Source organism: Lissotriton helveticus, chromosome 1_1 (genome assembly GCF_964261635.1).
Source record: "Lissotriton helveticus chromosome 1_1, aLisHel1.1, whole genome shotgun sequence".
In the NCBI taxonomy this organism is placed as follows: Eukaryota; Metazoa; Chordata; class Amphibia; order Caudata; family Salamandridae; genus Lissotriton; species Lissotriton helveticus.
The window spans coordinates 842,563,347-842,579,111 of record NC_136057.1 but is presented as its reverse complement, the minus strand read 5'-3'; the positions used below and the strand labels follow the sequence as shown (position 1 = coordinate 842,579,111).

The window sequence follows — 15,765 nt, the reverse complement described above, 5'->3', positions numbered from 1 at the left end:
CCTTCTCCGAGACCCATCCATAGAAGCTATCTCAACAACACCGTCCGCATCCATGGGAGAAGCAGACAACATCAATAGCTCATAATGCTCATCATCATCATCAACAACATACTGGCGTTCATCAATGCTCTTCACCATGTGTGAAGACCCTCTTTGTACACTAGTGGCCTTGCACATACGTGCTAGATGACCTTTCTTCCCACACTTGAAACAAGATTGATTAGTAGCAAAGCAAAATTTGAAGTTTCCCAAATGAGATCTACTACCACATCGATAACAAGATAACCCTTGCGCATCATTCCTGGGTTTGTTGGTAGGAATTGAAGAACGAGGAGAATTGGGATTGGATTTCCTCCGCTCAGAAGTCTTAATAGTCGCTTTAGTGGTGACAGCATTGATTTCAGAAGATTCCGTTGGAAGCACAACAGTCGACGCAGGAGTTGACGTAGGAGTACTCATCTCCTTCAAGCAAAACTGGGAATGCTCAACTGATTTGGCCAAGGTCAACGCAGTTTCTAAGTCAGGGTCACCAGAAGATAAAAGTTTTTCACGCACCTTCCTGTCACAAGTGCGTTCAATAAGCTGATCTCTAATAATTTCATCCCTAAATTCCCTGTAGTTGCAATTAACTGCCAAAATCCTCAAAGCTGCATCAAAATCGTCAATAGACTCCCCGGGCATTTGCGCACGTTGCAAAAACTTGTGACACTCCAAAACAGTATTTCGTTTGGGACTAAGGGCCCGATGTAGGTAGAACTTATTTGCCGATTTTTAATTACGGAATTTTACCGATTCGGTAATTAAGAATCGGTAAATAAGAAGGGGGGGTATGTAGGAACATCCAGATGTTCCATTTACCGAATCGGTAAATATCTGTATTTACCGATTCGGTAAATACCGACCGGTAATGCTCCATTCATTCCTATGGGCTTTGAAGCCCATAGGAATGAATGGGGCATTACCGGTCGGTATTTACAGAATCGGTAAATACCGATTTTGACAAGGGTGCAGGGGGTGTCACCTTGACACCCTCTAGCACCCCCAAAAAAGGTTTGGGGGCCATGTGGCAGGCATACCTGCCCTAAGGGCAGGTCTGCCTGTCATATGGCACAGGTGTGCATGCACACATGTGCATGCACACCGGAATCGTTTTTTTTACCATCAAATATATTTGATGGTAAAATACAGATTCGGTAAGGGTTGTGGGACTCAGAAGAGTCCCACCTACATATCGAAATTAACGAATAGGTAAAAATACCGAATCGCTATTTTACAGATTCGGTAAATTTACCGATCGGTAAATTTACCGAATCTGTAAAATATTTGGCCCTACATACCATTTTGTAAATACCGGTCGGTAACGGCCGAAAATACCGATTTTCGTCCGTTACCGACCGACCTACATCCGGCCCTAAATCTTTTGTCCAGAGTTTTGATAAGGGAAGCATACTCATCCAATATTTGTGCATCACCGTCATCCGCTGAAACAGATATTCTTACTTCTTCAAGAGGTAAGGTTTCAAGAATGGACCTTCCTTCAGGCCCCAAATTATACACTAATAACGCCTTCTTCTTTTTAGAGGTGAAGGTATCACCATCAATGGCTTCAATGTAGGCTTCCGATTTTGACAAGGGTGCAGGGGGTGTCACCTTGACACCCTCTAGCACCCCCAAAAAAGGTTCGGGGGCCATGTGGCAGGCATACCTGCCCTAAGGGCAGGTCTGCCTGTCATATGGCACAGGTGTGCATGCACACATGTGCATGCACACCGGAATCGTTTTTTTTACCATCAAATATATTTGATGGTAAAATACAGATTCGGTAAGGGTTGTGGGACTCAGAAGAGTCCCACCTACATATCGAAATTAACGAATAGGTAAAAATACCGAATCGCTATTTTACAGATTCTGTAAATTTACCGATCGGTAAATTTACCGAATCTGTAAAATATTTGGCCCTACATACCATTTTGTAAATACCGGTCGGTAACGGCCGAAAATACCGATTTTCGTCCGTTACCGACCGACCTACATCCGGCCCTAAATCTTTTGTCCAGAGTTTTGATAAGGGAAGCATACTCATCCAATATTTGTGCATCACCGTCATCCGCTGAAACAGATATTCTTACTTCTTCAAGAGGTAAGGTTTCAAGAATGGACCTTCCTTCAGGCCCCAAATTATACACTAATAATGCCTTCTTCTTTTTAGAGGTGAAGGTATCACCATCAATGGCTTCAATGTAGGCTTCCGATTTTGACAAGGGTGCAGGGGGTGTCACCTTGACACCCTCTAGCACCCCCAAAAAAGGTTCGGGGGCCATGTGGCAGGCATACCTGCCCTAAGGGCAGGTCTGCCTGTCATATGGCACAGGTGTGCATGCACACATGTGCATGCACACCGGAATCGTTTTTTTTACCATCAAATATATTTGATGGTAAAATACAGATTCGGTAAGGGTTGTGGGACTCAGAAGAGTCCCACCTACATATCGAAATTAACGAATAGGTAAAAATACCGAATCGCTATTTTACAGATTCGGTAAATTTACCGATCGGTAAATTTACCGAATCTGTAAAATATTTGGCCCTACATACCATTTTGTAAATACCGGTCGGTAACGGCCGAAAATACCGATTTTCGTCCGTTACCGACCAACCTACATCCGGCCCTAAATCTTTTGTCCAGAGTTTTGATAAGGGAAGCATACTCATCCAATATTTGTGCATCACCGTCATCCGCTGAAACAGATATTCTTACTTCTTCAAGAGGTAAGGTTTCAAGAATGGACCTTCCTTCAGGCCCCAAATTATACACTAATAACGCCTTCTTCTTTTTAGAGGTGAAGGTATCACCATCAATGGCTTCAATGTAGGCTTCAAACGTGGCTTTCCACTGTTTCCAGGGCATAGGAGGAGGACCAGAAGACTGCAAAAAGGGAGGTGGCGAGGCTACTTTTTCCATTTGCGTGGGTGGGTTGCTGCCACAAAACCCCAAGAAGAAAATCCAAGACAATAATATTTCCAGGAGAAATTTTTTTAAAGTGCCTGTATTCTTCTTTTTTTTTTTTTTTTTTTTAGACAGAGCATGAATTTATAAAATTTCACGAAGGAAAACACAATGTTATTATGGCCTTGAGTGCATGCTAATCTGTTTAGAATGACAGGAGAATGCACGTCACAAAGCAGGATAATACGCGTCGAAATCTGCTCGCAATTTCAGTGACAGCAAGCGTCACAATGCGCTTCCCACACAGAGCGAGAGCAGAATGAGAATGGCAGTGCGCAGTAGAAGGAATGACGTGCAGAGCTCGCGTTTAGGCTCGAGAGGAGCAGAGCTCGCTTAGGCACTGAAACTGTCAACACGGCAAAACTTTAAAAACGAAGAAAAAGATAATCTTTCATAAGACTCACGGACCAAGTTAGTCACATCAGTGAGGATGCGTGAACGTCGTGTCACTTCTGTATCTCCACAAGCATTGTCCAAAGACTCCGACGTCACGGTTGCTTCGTCCTTTAAAGGGCAAAAAGCAACTCTAAGGCGAGGCGAAGCACTGGACCCTTGTCGCCAGTGAAAGGATGCTCTGAGACCGTCATGATAAAGAACTTCCTTTATTTACGTCCAGCGTCCAGCTCTCCCGGCAGCAACTGCCGTCCCGGGAATTCCATAAGCACATTCTACTAGAAGGCACGAGTACAACATAGCTCGTGGAGGAAGCTCGTGACAGTAAAAGAAAACAGCATATCTCAACACGTATGTTTCTCTTAATTAGACACTTCATCGGGTAGATTAATTGACCTGCATGTGGGTATGTAAATAGGTACATTTTTATTAGTGATGATAGTTTCATGTATTTACAAACTAAAAGTAAATGTATGTGTACTGCAAGGTTATTTAAATTAATTAAAACATAGGTGATGGTGGAACAAGGTTTTATAATGTTGCTATGAAACGGCGTACACGTTAAGTTAATTTAATAAATCACACAGGTTTCTTCATTCAGTGTCAAGCAGCATCTTTATATGTTTGCAAAACATGCAAAAACAATAATGTTAACAGGAACCAATGGATATCCACTGAATGGCCATCACAAAGGGCCAATATTTCAGGGATGACTCACCTTTTCATCTCTGACGATGTGAAACTTCAAATAGTCTATAAGTTTATTCTTATTTTGAGGGTTGAAAAGAAAGTCTTGCTGCTCCTGGGGCAGTGCTTTGATAGTTTTGTCTGAGGGCCAGAACAAGGTGACGGGTTTGTGAAGGGGATCGTTGATGAGGCTGAGCAGATCCATATCCTAATATGTAGAGAAATACGTACAAAAATATTTCATTAAAACAGTCTGTCTCTTTGTGATCAGAAAAATATGTCACCAACCATTAGGACTTCTCAGGCCTTTTCAGGAATTTTTCCATTCAAATACTCAATGAGGTGGGTATTACCTTTTTCAGGACATCGGATGAATAAATCCAGACTTTAACAATTGAAGAGTCATGGAACACATTTAATTCAAAGACTATTTTTGGTACATCTATAGAATATCCAAATACTACATAGAAGAACCTAGGAAATGAAAGAGATGTCTATCAAACAGACTAGGGATGTCCCACGTAAACCCAGAGGGACAGATTTATGCCGTATCTTCAGGATATCCACATGCGTTACATTTACTTATACGGAAATTAAATTGAGCTCAAATAGACGATCTTCAGGTTGCCTTGAAAATTGCATAGATCTGGCCCAACTGGAGCTACATTGGAAACCCCTCAAATATAAAATGTAAACATTCAATTCTTGTTCTGATTACTCACAACTTACATATACTGTCCTGTCTATTGAGACACAATGCCTCCGTCCATGGGCTTGGGTTAGAAATTGGGTGATCCAAGCAACAGCTGCATGGTATAGTACTCCTGGTGTAAGTGGAGTGTTGGAAGTAAAAAGTTGTTTCTTTACTTTTCGCACGTTGATATGGGTTTCTACAAATCCGAGTGAGGACTAGAACAGTTGAAACGATGTAACACAATATGAAATCTCCCCTAAATTTCCACATTTAATGGTGAGCCGCCAACTCTTTTGCATTAATGGAGAGGGAATTTGACACTCATTTATGGCCCACTTCAGTGGATTAGCTATCCACTGAAGAAGGCATGCCCTATTACTTCACTGTCCAGGGTAGGAAAAGTAGTGTGTGTTCTGTGACTAAACCACTGTTGCTCATATTTGAATTAAGGGTAGAGATGCATCTGACGAAGCAATAGCAGGAGTGAATGAGAGATTTTCGGTTGTCTGGCAGAATGATTTGAAGGGGTCGATAGGCAATAATTCTACAAACAATGGTGGTTGACTATAGAATCACTTTCATGTCAGTAGGAAAGAGTGGTAACTTTGTACAATTTGTAGGTGGAAGACCAACTTACGGTTATCATCAGTTCTAGGGTCAAAGAAACCTGTTCTTACATTTTAGAAGACTAAACCCATGGAAATACTGAAAACCTCCAATGAAAAGGGATAATGACTGAGTTAAATTAATGATAGGAAAGAAAGGACTGTGTGCATGTGTTCAAGCAGCCAAAGGGTAAATCGAAGGAAAGTGGTGACTTGTGTGAGTAGTGTTGGGGCAGGTGTGAATGCAGAGGAACCTGTTCAGAAGAAGGGGTTAAGTGTGATAGGTGCAGAACTCAGGGCAATCAGCTACGTATACATGTTTTCTCCTGCGGAAAAAGAGTGTGAAAAAATTGAGAAAGAATTAGGGGATTAGGGTGGAGAGAGAACCGGAAGAAGAATCACAATGGGAAGCAGAAGAGGTGGAAATAAGGGATGAGGCTGAAGCTGTTAAAGTGCAGATTCACGAAGTAGAGGGTTTTACAGAATACTTCATCATCTTCTTTTCCTGTGAGATGTAAAATAATTCATAAGTGCTTGGATCTCAAACACGCTATAACTAGGAAACAAAGGGGCATCGGATTGCATTTCTGGGTGATACAAGAGCCTCACCCACAGTTATTCTAGAATATCTTTTTTCTCTATTCTCTTTTTCAGACGCCTCTGTGATTTAAAACCATGTCTGTCATATAGGGTAAACCCTAATGGAAGTGTTTTTCGGAAACTGTAAATTGAAAGCTGGTGGAGAGGGGTGAATTCATGTTATCAAAGCATGGGCTTGCAATGGGCTTGTACATTATCAAGAGGAAAGCCATAGAAATGTCATGGAAGGTTACTAGGTCATAGCATACGGGCACCAGGTATGTTCTTGTAGGAGCATGGGAAAGCGACACAAAATCTAAAACAGGGGTTACTGGAACTGTGAGGCCAGGGTGCAGCAAGTGTTGCAAGGAGAGTATCTCCGAGTGGACAAGGGGTTGTGGGAGCCTCGGTGGACATGGAGCGCTTTGGTAAAGTGAGACTCTCAGAGCAGCATTCTGGACATTGGTGTTATATGCATAGAGATAGAAGCTCCCTTAAGATTGTTGAATCTTTCTATAATTTCTGTGCTTCTATATTGTTTTATTCAAACCTTTGTTCCCTTGTTTCTTGTTTTCTATTTCCCCTGTTCCCCACAGAATCTCATTTGACTTGATTGTGTTGTACTGCATTGTGGTTTTGCCTCTTGGGTGCAACTCTTGAGTGGAATGCAGAATGTTGGAACTGTGCTGGGCTGCTTGCCAGTTACTTTGAAGGCAGGCCATGCATGCGAAGTTGGGGACATGAATAATGTTTTTATTATGTTTTGTGTATGGCTCTTGTTAGAGTAAATCAATCTTCTCTGGATGAAGGATGTGTGTGAATGGACAAAATATGCTTTCTATGACAAATCACATAAATTTGAGTATTCAGTGCGCCTCCTGCTAGCCTGAGAGGTGACATACCCTTAGTCACATTGCTGAGGCATGTGATAGCAGTAGGCACTCTCAAGGAACCAGGAGTAAGAACTTGTGACTGCCTGAGCAGGTCTTAATTTTACGATATAGGGAGTGTGCCTGCCATTGACCAGGTGAGATAGTTGATTCCTAAGGGCTTGCCTGAAGGAAACAGTCAGTCTAGTGGATTCTTGAACATTCTACAGTCAGAGCTTGAGCCTCACAACACACGCCATGGTGTATTTCCACAGAGACAATCCTCTACTGGGAGCTTTCCCTGGAATGGTAGAAGCTGCAGGTGTATAGGTCAGATGAGCACCCAGGCTTCTCTGGTTCACTAGTGGTCAGTTTTGCTGGCTTGCCTCTGGCCCCAGCTAACTAGGAGAATAATGGTTAATCAGCTACAGAGATGGGGTGTAAAAGATAAACATGTTGGGCTACCACCAGATGGATTAGTAGCAGACTGATCTAACCCTAGATGCTTCGAATCAAGTACTCTGGGAACCCAGTTATAGAGCACTTTAAGTTTGGAATAAAAGAGGGAGTCCTTTGAGAAGCCTATGAGAACATACCATTACATTCATAAACTTTACTCATTTAGGATAGTGCAACTGAGTAGGATGGGGTTTTATCTTCAAGTTAATAAACTGACTCACAATCTTGCTGACTGGCTCATAGACTTTTTTACACTCATCTAAATCTGGATGGCAAAAATCAACCACAAATTTAAACTAACAAATATCAAATGCATCCTCATTCCACAAAGCCAAGATTCAGAGATGGCTCTGTGAGATGAGACATGACTGTCACAGCTTTACTAACTGTAGGAAATATGTTTATTGGTTGAAGGGATGAAACCCTACTCAAACAGCAACCACAATCTCCACCAGGGCGAAACACAAACACACACCAAATTGACCTGGGCTTAACCCTTTGGTAGCTTAGCACAAAGCAGTCATGCTTAACTTAGAGGCAATGTGTAAAGTATTTATGCAGCACTTCAAACAGTAATAAAGTAAAAACACCACATGAGGAAAAGAAATCACACACCAATTTAGAAACATAGAATGTAATCTAATAAATTATTTGATATCAAAATGCCAAAAAAACAACCAGTAGAAGCAGAGATATGCAATTTTAAAGATGTAAATGAAAAAACTGCCTAAAAGCACAAAGTGCCAACTGTGATTATCTGGTCACACCGGAGTCACAAAGTCACAAGTTCAGTCCAATCGCGTTGGAGGGTGGCAGGATACAGGGACCAAGTTATGCATACTGAACAAAGTACTTTAAAATCCTGTGTTCAAGATACATTGTTCAGCTGCAGTTCTGAGTAACTGGGAGGCGGCGATGTGAAATCCCACGCCATCGTAAAGAAGGCCGTCTATGCAAGGCTTGTGATACAAAGTCCTTTGTTAAAGATGCATTGCGCACCAGTGGGTCCAAAGAAGCTGCCGGCTGCAATGCAGAATCCTGCTCCTTCATCAAGGATGCCACCAATGAGGGGCTTGCAATGTGAAAGCCTGCGTTGAGGCCTGGTTTGGCTTTGAGGATGTGTCGTGCTGTGGCCCTTCGAAAGCATAGCTGCGAGGAGATGCATTGTGCTACTTTGGTTCCAACCACAGCTGGCATGACAGAGCATCTTCATGTCCACTTTTAAGGGTCCAGGGCTGGGGTGCCACAGCTTGGAGGGTAGGATTCACAGCTGACAGTGTCCAGGTGTTGGGTTAGGGGTGGGTGGGTCCTTTTCTGTCCCTGAAGCTCTGATCAGGTGGCGGGATAACTAGCCATTGAAGTCAACTCTGGTGGTGCTAGGTTCAAGATGTAGGTCCAGTTCTTTCACTCCGATAGCAGGGCAGCAGGGCAACAGACTAGCAATCCTACACGCAGAGCAGCCCAGGAGTCCTTCTGAGTCTTCCACAGGCCACAATTGTACTGAAGAGTTGGTTCTGTGGGTCCATTGTTATACCTGGTGGCCACTTTGAAGTAGGAGAAGGTTCTGGAGGTTTCCACCCACAGAGGTGCTTGTAATTTCCTGCTTCCATGCCCTAGTCCTAGCTTGTCTGGGGTTTGACACTACCCTTTGTGAGTGTACTCAGGCATAGCCTTTGTGGTGTACGAGTGAGGTAGGTGACAGTTCCTCCCTCTCATCAATACAGAGATGGCCTATCCTGCCAACGCCTATTCTCCTTTGTCTCACTGTCAGAAAGCATTACACAAAGAACAACTGCCAGCTACACCTAGTCATGTGACTAGGATACAGCTGCAGAAACGAAATGTTCCGGACAAGAAAATGCCAACTTTCTAAAAGTATACGAATCAAACAGGGCCTTGACTCCTTACTCAGAAAGGCTGAGTCCAACTAGACTAGATAAACAACAAAAAAGCCAGATTCTGGAATAATTTTTACAATTTTTTTCAAAAAAGCGCTGTTTTGATTAAAGCAAAAACAACCTGTTTGTAATTAGCACCATCAAGGTTTATTCAAAATTATGACATGATTATTTTTTATATTAGCACACTATTTGTCGTGCTTGGAAAATACAACATACAAAATGCACTACTTTTTTTATATACAATATATACAAAAATATACAATTTCAAACATACTAAACCATTCATACACACTCAATACAAAACAGTGAAAACAATAAGGTGAAATAAAGAAAAACAATGCGTCACAACATCGGTTAATAAATCAGTCCTTAATATTTCTTTTCATATTTTGACAATTTGTTGCGGTTTGTAATAATCACAAGCACTCTCGTGAAACCGAATCTATACAAAACAAGATTTAGGGGTAACCAGATGTTGGACTTTAAAGGTGGTCGACGCGTTTCAAACCCCTATCATTAGGGTGGGGTTCTCCTCAGGACCAAATGGTTCTGAAACAATAAAGATTGCTGGATTTAGCGCGTGTAACTAGAACATGGACAGTTAACTACAAAGAGGGATCAACTCCCTGTGCTCCAATGAGGTCTCCTACCTTAATCCCATAGTCACAGGATCATAGATAATGCGCTGTGAAATATCTCCAAAGTTCAGTGTGGTATTTCCCATACACGTGGTAGCAGCAGCTGTGCAGAAAAGACGCGACCACGATTACAATTGTGTCACATTTTCCCATACTTTCAAACAGTGCTGTCACTCTGAGCTAATGCGGGTCATGCGGGAGACACTGGTACTTACCGGCTGTAATGCGGCTGGCTACTCGCAAGGATTACAATATTGCGTCCGCTCCTTTCCTGAAAATGGAGCGAGAGGCGCGTTAATTGTCTGGCGCGCTGAATACCACTGTTTGAAATCAACGCGCAGTGCTTTAAGTGCACAGTGGATTAAGGTAGGAGACCTCATTGGAGCACAGGGAGTTGATCCCTCTTTGTAGTTAACTGTCCATGTTCTAGTTACACGCGCTAAATCCAGCAATCTTTATTGTTTCAGAACCATTTGGTCCTGAGGAGAACCCCACCCTAATGATAGGGGTTTGAAACGCGTCGACCACCTTTAAAGTCCAACATCTGGTTACCCCTAAATCTTGTTTTGTATAGATTCGGTTTCACGAGAGTGCTTGTGATTATTACAAACCCCAACAAATTGTCAAAATATGAAAAGAAATATTAAGGACTGATTTATTAACCGATGTTGTGACGCATTGTTTTTCTTTATTTCACCTTATTGTTTTCACTGTTTTGTATTGAGTGTGTATGAATGGTTTAGTATGTTTGAAATTGTATATTTTTGTATATATTGTATATAAAAACAGTAGTGCATTTTGTATGTTGTATTTTCCAAGCACGACAAATAGTGTGCTAATATAAAAAATAATCATGTCATAATTTTGAATAAACCTTGATGGTGCTAATTACAAACAGGTTGTTTTTGCTTTAATCAAAACAGCGCTTTTTTGAAAAAAATTGTAAAAATTATTCCAGAATCTGGCTTTTTTGTTGTTTATCTAACTTTCTAAAAGTGGCATTTTCAGAACTGCGACTTAAAATCCGACTTTACCATTAAAGAGGGTTTTAAATTACAATTCTATATATACCAGACACCACATTCCTACTTGCTCCCAATTGAAATTTAGTACTTATTAAATGTCAACATGTAACTCAATGTTATCGTATGAGAGAAGTAGGCTTTGCAGTAGTGAACAAGTAATTGAAAAGTTTTCACTACCAGAGCATAAAAGACTGAAAAGTACATGTCCAACTTTTTAAATACACTGTGCCCTGCCCTATGGGCTATTTAAGGCCTCCCTTAGGGGTGACTTATATGTATTAAAAAAGAAAGCTTAGGCCTGACAAAAGGTTTACCTTACCTGGTCGAAATGGCAGATTAAAACTACACCCACAGGCTGCAATCGCAGGCCTGAGACATGTTTCAAGGGCTACTAACGTGTGTGGCACAATCAGGGCTGAGACCCACTATTAGAATGTAATGTATAGGCCCTGGGTGCATGTGGTAACACTTTATTAGGATTTACAAGTAAATGTAATGTGGCAATTGGGTGTAAGCCAACATTACCATGTTTAAAGAAGAGAACAAAATAAACGCAAGCACTGGTTAGCTGTGGTAAAGTGTGCAGAGTTCTGAAGTCAGCAAAAACGGGAGTATAGAAAGGGAAACGTTGGGGGAAAACCACACCAAGGATGCCAGGTCCAGTGATAATCAACAATCAACTATCACTCAGATTCATAACTGACCTTGCCTCTCCATAATATGTCAAATATCCTCCAGCAGACAATCATACCTTCTTGAAGCAAATTTCTATACTACTGCCTCAAACCTGATATTTCCCACATGCATGGTAAAATTTCCCCTCTACTCTGTTTCCACAGCACTCACCTTCCTCCACTTAATCATGTGCTCCATGCTTGTGCACAACATAATATTGATTTACAGAAGAACAACTACATAATGCCAATCTTGAAGGCCATCCATTGTCTATTTATGCATGGCCAAATCATATTCATGATCTACAGCATTTCAAGAAAGAAACTACTACCACTTCAACCCCTTTAGCAGTTGACTATGTAGGTAGCAAAGTCTAGCTATCCTCAGCTTACTCAAGGCGGTGGTGGTTTGGGCTTACAGAGTCAACAGACATCAGATAACAAGCAAGTGACAACCAATAAATCACTGCCCAATCAGTACTTTAAAAAAAGAAATTGTATTGAAATCAGCAGTGGGCTGAATGGTATCTGGAACAGTTTGAGTTGAATTATGGGTGTCTGAACGTTGACAACAACACTCTTGCATGCCTTGTGATGATGAAGTACCCCAAAGTAACTATCAGTACAGATAGGGATAAAAAGGTAAGTCTCCTCATTTGGTCAATGGATTATGACTGGTGCTAGACTTTCCATGAGGACCTGTGTCTCTAAGGTCTTTCTACTGAAAATGTCCCCACATTGAAGTAAAGTTATCAGTCAGTAGAAATAGATATATTCTAGGCCCAGAGGAAGTCACTTTATTTGAGCAGTGTGAATTTGTTAAGTAGAGTTACCACCCAGAAAGATTGTTTAGAAATCTATTTTCACCCTACCTCAACTTTTCATTTACCATGAAGTAGTTAAAGCAAATCATGCGAATGCTTTGATTTACATGGACATATTCTATTGTTCTCTTATCCAGCAAGTTATGAACCTCCTTAAAGAGCATCTACAAATATTTGATGTTTTTGTGTAAGTGAGTGGAGATGGCCGTTCCTGACAGATCAATCATTCAACTATTTTGAAGAATGTGCGTAGCTCTTAATTAATGTTAGTGTTTTCCAGTTTGCCCTGACCAGAACTATCCTGCCTCTGACTGGGGTGCACATTTTCTAATGAAGATGAAATATTTTGTTGATTTCTTTTTGGCATTTGGGGCCTGTTTTTGCTGTTGCCTCACTTGGATTTCTGAGGAATCTTATAGGGAGAACTGGTTTTGTATTGTTGACAGAATGAAAACAAGACTGACTGAATACTGCTGATATTATAAAGCCTTCTAAAAGGTGCCGTCCTATTAGTCAGTTTTCTGCTCTGTATTAATCATGAGAGGACTGAGGCCTCAATCTTAACTTTTTGGAACAATGGTATAACTCAAGATATCTAGAAATCAATTTAGATCACAAAATGAATTCAAATTACCTGTAGCAGTTTGCTAAAAGTGGCATATCCGTATTTTTCTGCCACAGTAGTGAGATTCGGCTGAAAAAAAAAAGAAATACATCTTTACTTTAGGAGTACATATCCTACTGTATCTTATAGCTGGAATACATTTTGACGGGAAACTGCAGTAGAACACATATGACTTTGCATGTTTCCCTGTGGTGGAAGTAGAGGATAGTCACACTTCCGGACTGACCATGAAACAGAAGATTTATTGTAGAAGATGACAGGTGGTCACAGGAACACAAGAACACAGTAGCAGGTACGCCTCCAACTGACTGGGATGCCTTTGGAACACTCCACACTGTGCTATGCGCACACGCCTAATGCGCACCGGCAAACATGCCACATACACAAGGAAGTACCGGTAAGACACAAATGACACAGATAATGCACTCCCTTGATGAAAACAGTATGATGCTGATAGTGGAAGGGCTGTGAGAGGGACAATATATCACAATGAGCACAGTCCCTGTAGGCATAGCTCAGGACAGATGCTGCCATCACAGACGCCTTTCAGCTGGGCTCCTGGGTTGAGGTTTATCATGGGGTATACAGATGAAAAAGGCACTACCCTGCACTAGGAAGCTTAAAGAGGTATGCATGTTTTAATTGTTTTCAATTGTTTTTTATAGCCACATCTGAATGATTATGCAGCACTCCCAGGGCCCGAGTAGGGTGTGGCGGACAGGAATTCCAGCCGGATCACAAATGGCCCAGTGTCCCTGCGCCTGGATTCACTGGGTACCGGAACGCTGGACCCACTTTGATTGCATGGGATTTCTCTCCCATAGCTTCCCAGGCCCCTCCCTCCACCCCCTCACATGGAAATACTTTTCCATTTACACCTGTGCGGAATTCTACTCAGCAATTCTGTGTTCGCACAGATACTTCTCATGAGGAGGGGTTTAACCATACAACCTAGAATTTCATATAGAGATATAGGCATGTAACGGTAATTCTAGGCACTGGTATCTTAATTTACCCTTTTCACCAACAAAGGACCAATTCTTCCCAAACTTCCCACTAGCATTCACTCAATAATTCTGCTATGTTTAACATACAGCCACGTCATCAACAAATAATATTCAATCAACATTGCTTAGTAAAATGTATGTTCATCAAGGAAGCATTCCCAATATTTATATATTAACAATATTATATTATAAGCCTTTACAATAGTTTATATAGAATTAGCGAGGAATATTGCTATAACACAGTGCAAGGAACTCGAACTCAAACGGTGGTGCTGCGTATTGTTGTAAACTGGCTCTGTAACAGCAAAGGTCTATTTCACAACAGTTCGCACACTTTTAAATGTACTATATGCTATCACAGTGTACTGCATCTCAAAATCCGACTACATGGTTGTAGTAGGGATCCATGTTCACAAGTAGTACAAATGTCTATAACAAGATTGAAACACAGGTCATGGAAGAAGGCTGTGCGATAATTTAGTGTGTAGCGGACTTACATACCTGTACACTGTACTGTCTCTCCTTTGGCATGACCAGATTTGGAGGAACCAGAACCCGATCAATAATATGCATGACACCATTTACGCCGATAATATCGCTGGAAACCATATTGGCATTGTTTAGATAGACCGAATTCTGTAGAGGAATGCAAAGGTTGAAATGGTCACTTGTACAAAGAGTATGCAAAAAGGCAGCTGACTCACACTGCTATGGTCTCTCACATTGATGGAGAGCTCTTCTCATTTTTTTCACTAGAACTCTTTCTCTGGCATGACTGCTGCTTTAGCTACACATTCGAATTGAATTGATATACGCATTCCTAACTTCCCAAACAAGCAACACATGATACGCTGGGCTCCTGCTGCAGCCAAGAGCTGTTTGATAAAGAGTTAGAACAGAATAGAAATCTAAATCCTCATTGCGAGTAAAACCACGTTTTATAAGACTATTAAGTTCAGGATATCATCCAGGCACCACGGACATATCAGAAAGAATTCTGATATTTTACAACCTGGACCCAACAGGGCCGAAGTTTATCAAGAGATATTGCATTAGTCAATGAAACTTTCAAGAAGCAGACCGGCCTCCAAGGGTAACAAGGGGCTAAAGAACTGGTCTGTATGCCAGGCCAGGTTGGAATGTAGCGCAGTCAGTTCTTCTGCATGGGATGCAACTGACTCAGACACACGCTTTTCTGACGCCCTGACCGGTGATAGATCATCAATTAGCAATTTCCAGTCAGTCTGCCTCTTCTTCTTCCAATTAAAGACCTGAGAGATCCAGCTGGCCTGTAAAGGGTGTCACAGTAGCTTGCGCCTTTGATACCACAGACATTTGGATGATGAATACAGAATGAAACGCACTTTGCAACAAGTAGCTAATGCAGTGCAGCAAATGTAGGTGATGTGCAATGTATTCACACACCTCATGTTTACCAACTCCACCTGTTATTTTATGTGTGGCATTGCTAATGCCGCTTCACTCTTTTCAAGGAAGATGTGGCATGTGAGTGACTCTGCTTCAGGTCTCGCTACCATTTCAGCGGCAACGGTCAATCCAGTGGTTTAATTCTTCAAGAAGGCCAGCATGCCCTGATTCTGTACAGTGGAATGCTAAGTTTTACCTATGCACGTAAACTTCCAAGTAGATCTCAATCATTGGTCTACACGCCATCCTTTAAGTTTCCCTATTTTCCAATGTCTATGCCCACACAGTTAGCTTACACAAACCGGCAAGATCCTGTATCCATTACAGAGACTTCCAATTATATACAGTAC

The 15,765-nt window shown here is 41.5% G+C and overlaps 1 protein-coding gene and 1 long non-coding RNA gene across 2 annotated transcripts in view; both read right to left on the bottom strand.

The window, feature by feature from the left end:
• The window catches only part of STAB2 (stabilin 2), a 944,658-nt gene that overhangs the window by 263,352 nt on the left and 665,541 nt on the right, over positions 1 to 15,765 (bottom strand). The window contains exons 49-51 of the mRNA XM_078674824.1: positions 14,489 to 14,623; positions 12,990 to 13,049; positions 4,119 to 4,295 (exon numbers count right to left, since the gene is read on the bottom strand). Coding sequence (XP_078530950.1) covers positions 4,119 to 4,295; positions 12,990 to 13,049; positions 14,489 to 14,623 — 372 coding nt within the window. The remainder of the gene's footprint in view (positions 1 to 4,118; positions 4,296 to 12,989; positions 13,050 to 14,488; positions 14,624 to 15,765) is intronic.
• Positions 9,351 to 10,106, bottom strand: LOC144817917 (uncharacterized). The gene is made up of 3 exons (XR_013606997.1): positions 10,048 to 10,106; positions 9,845 to 9,935; positions 9,351 to 9,743 (listed from the first exon to the last, which is right to left on the bottom strand). It is a non-coding gene; the product is annotated as an uncharacterized LOC144817917 (long non-coding RNA).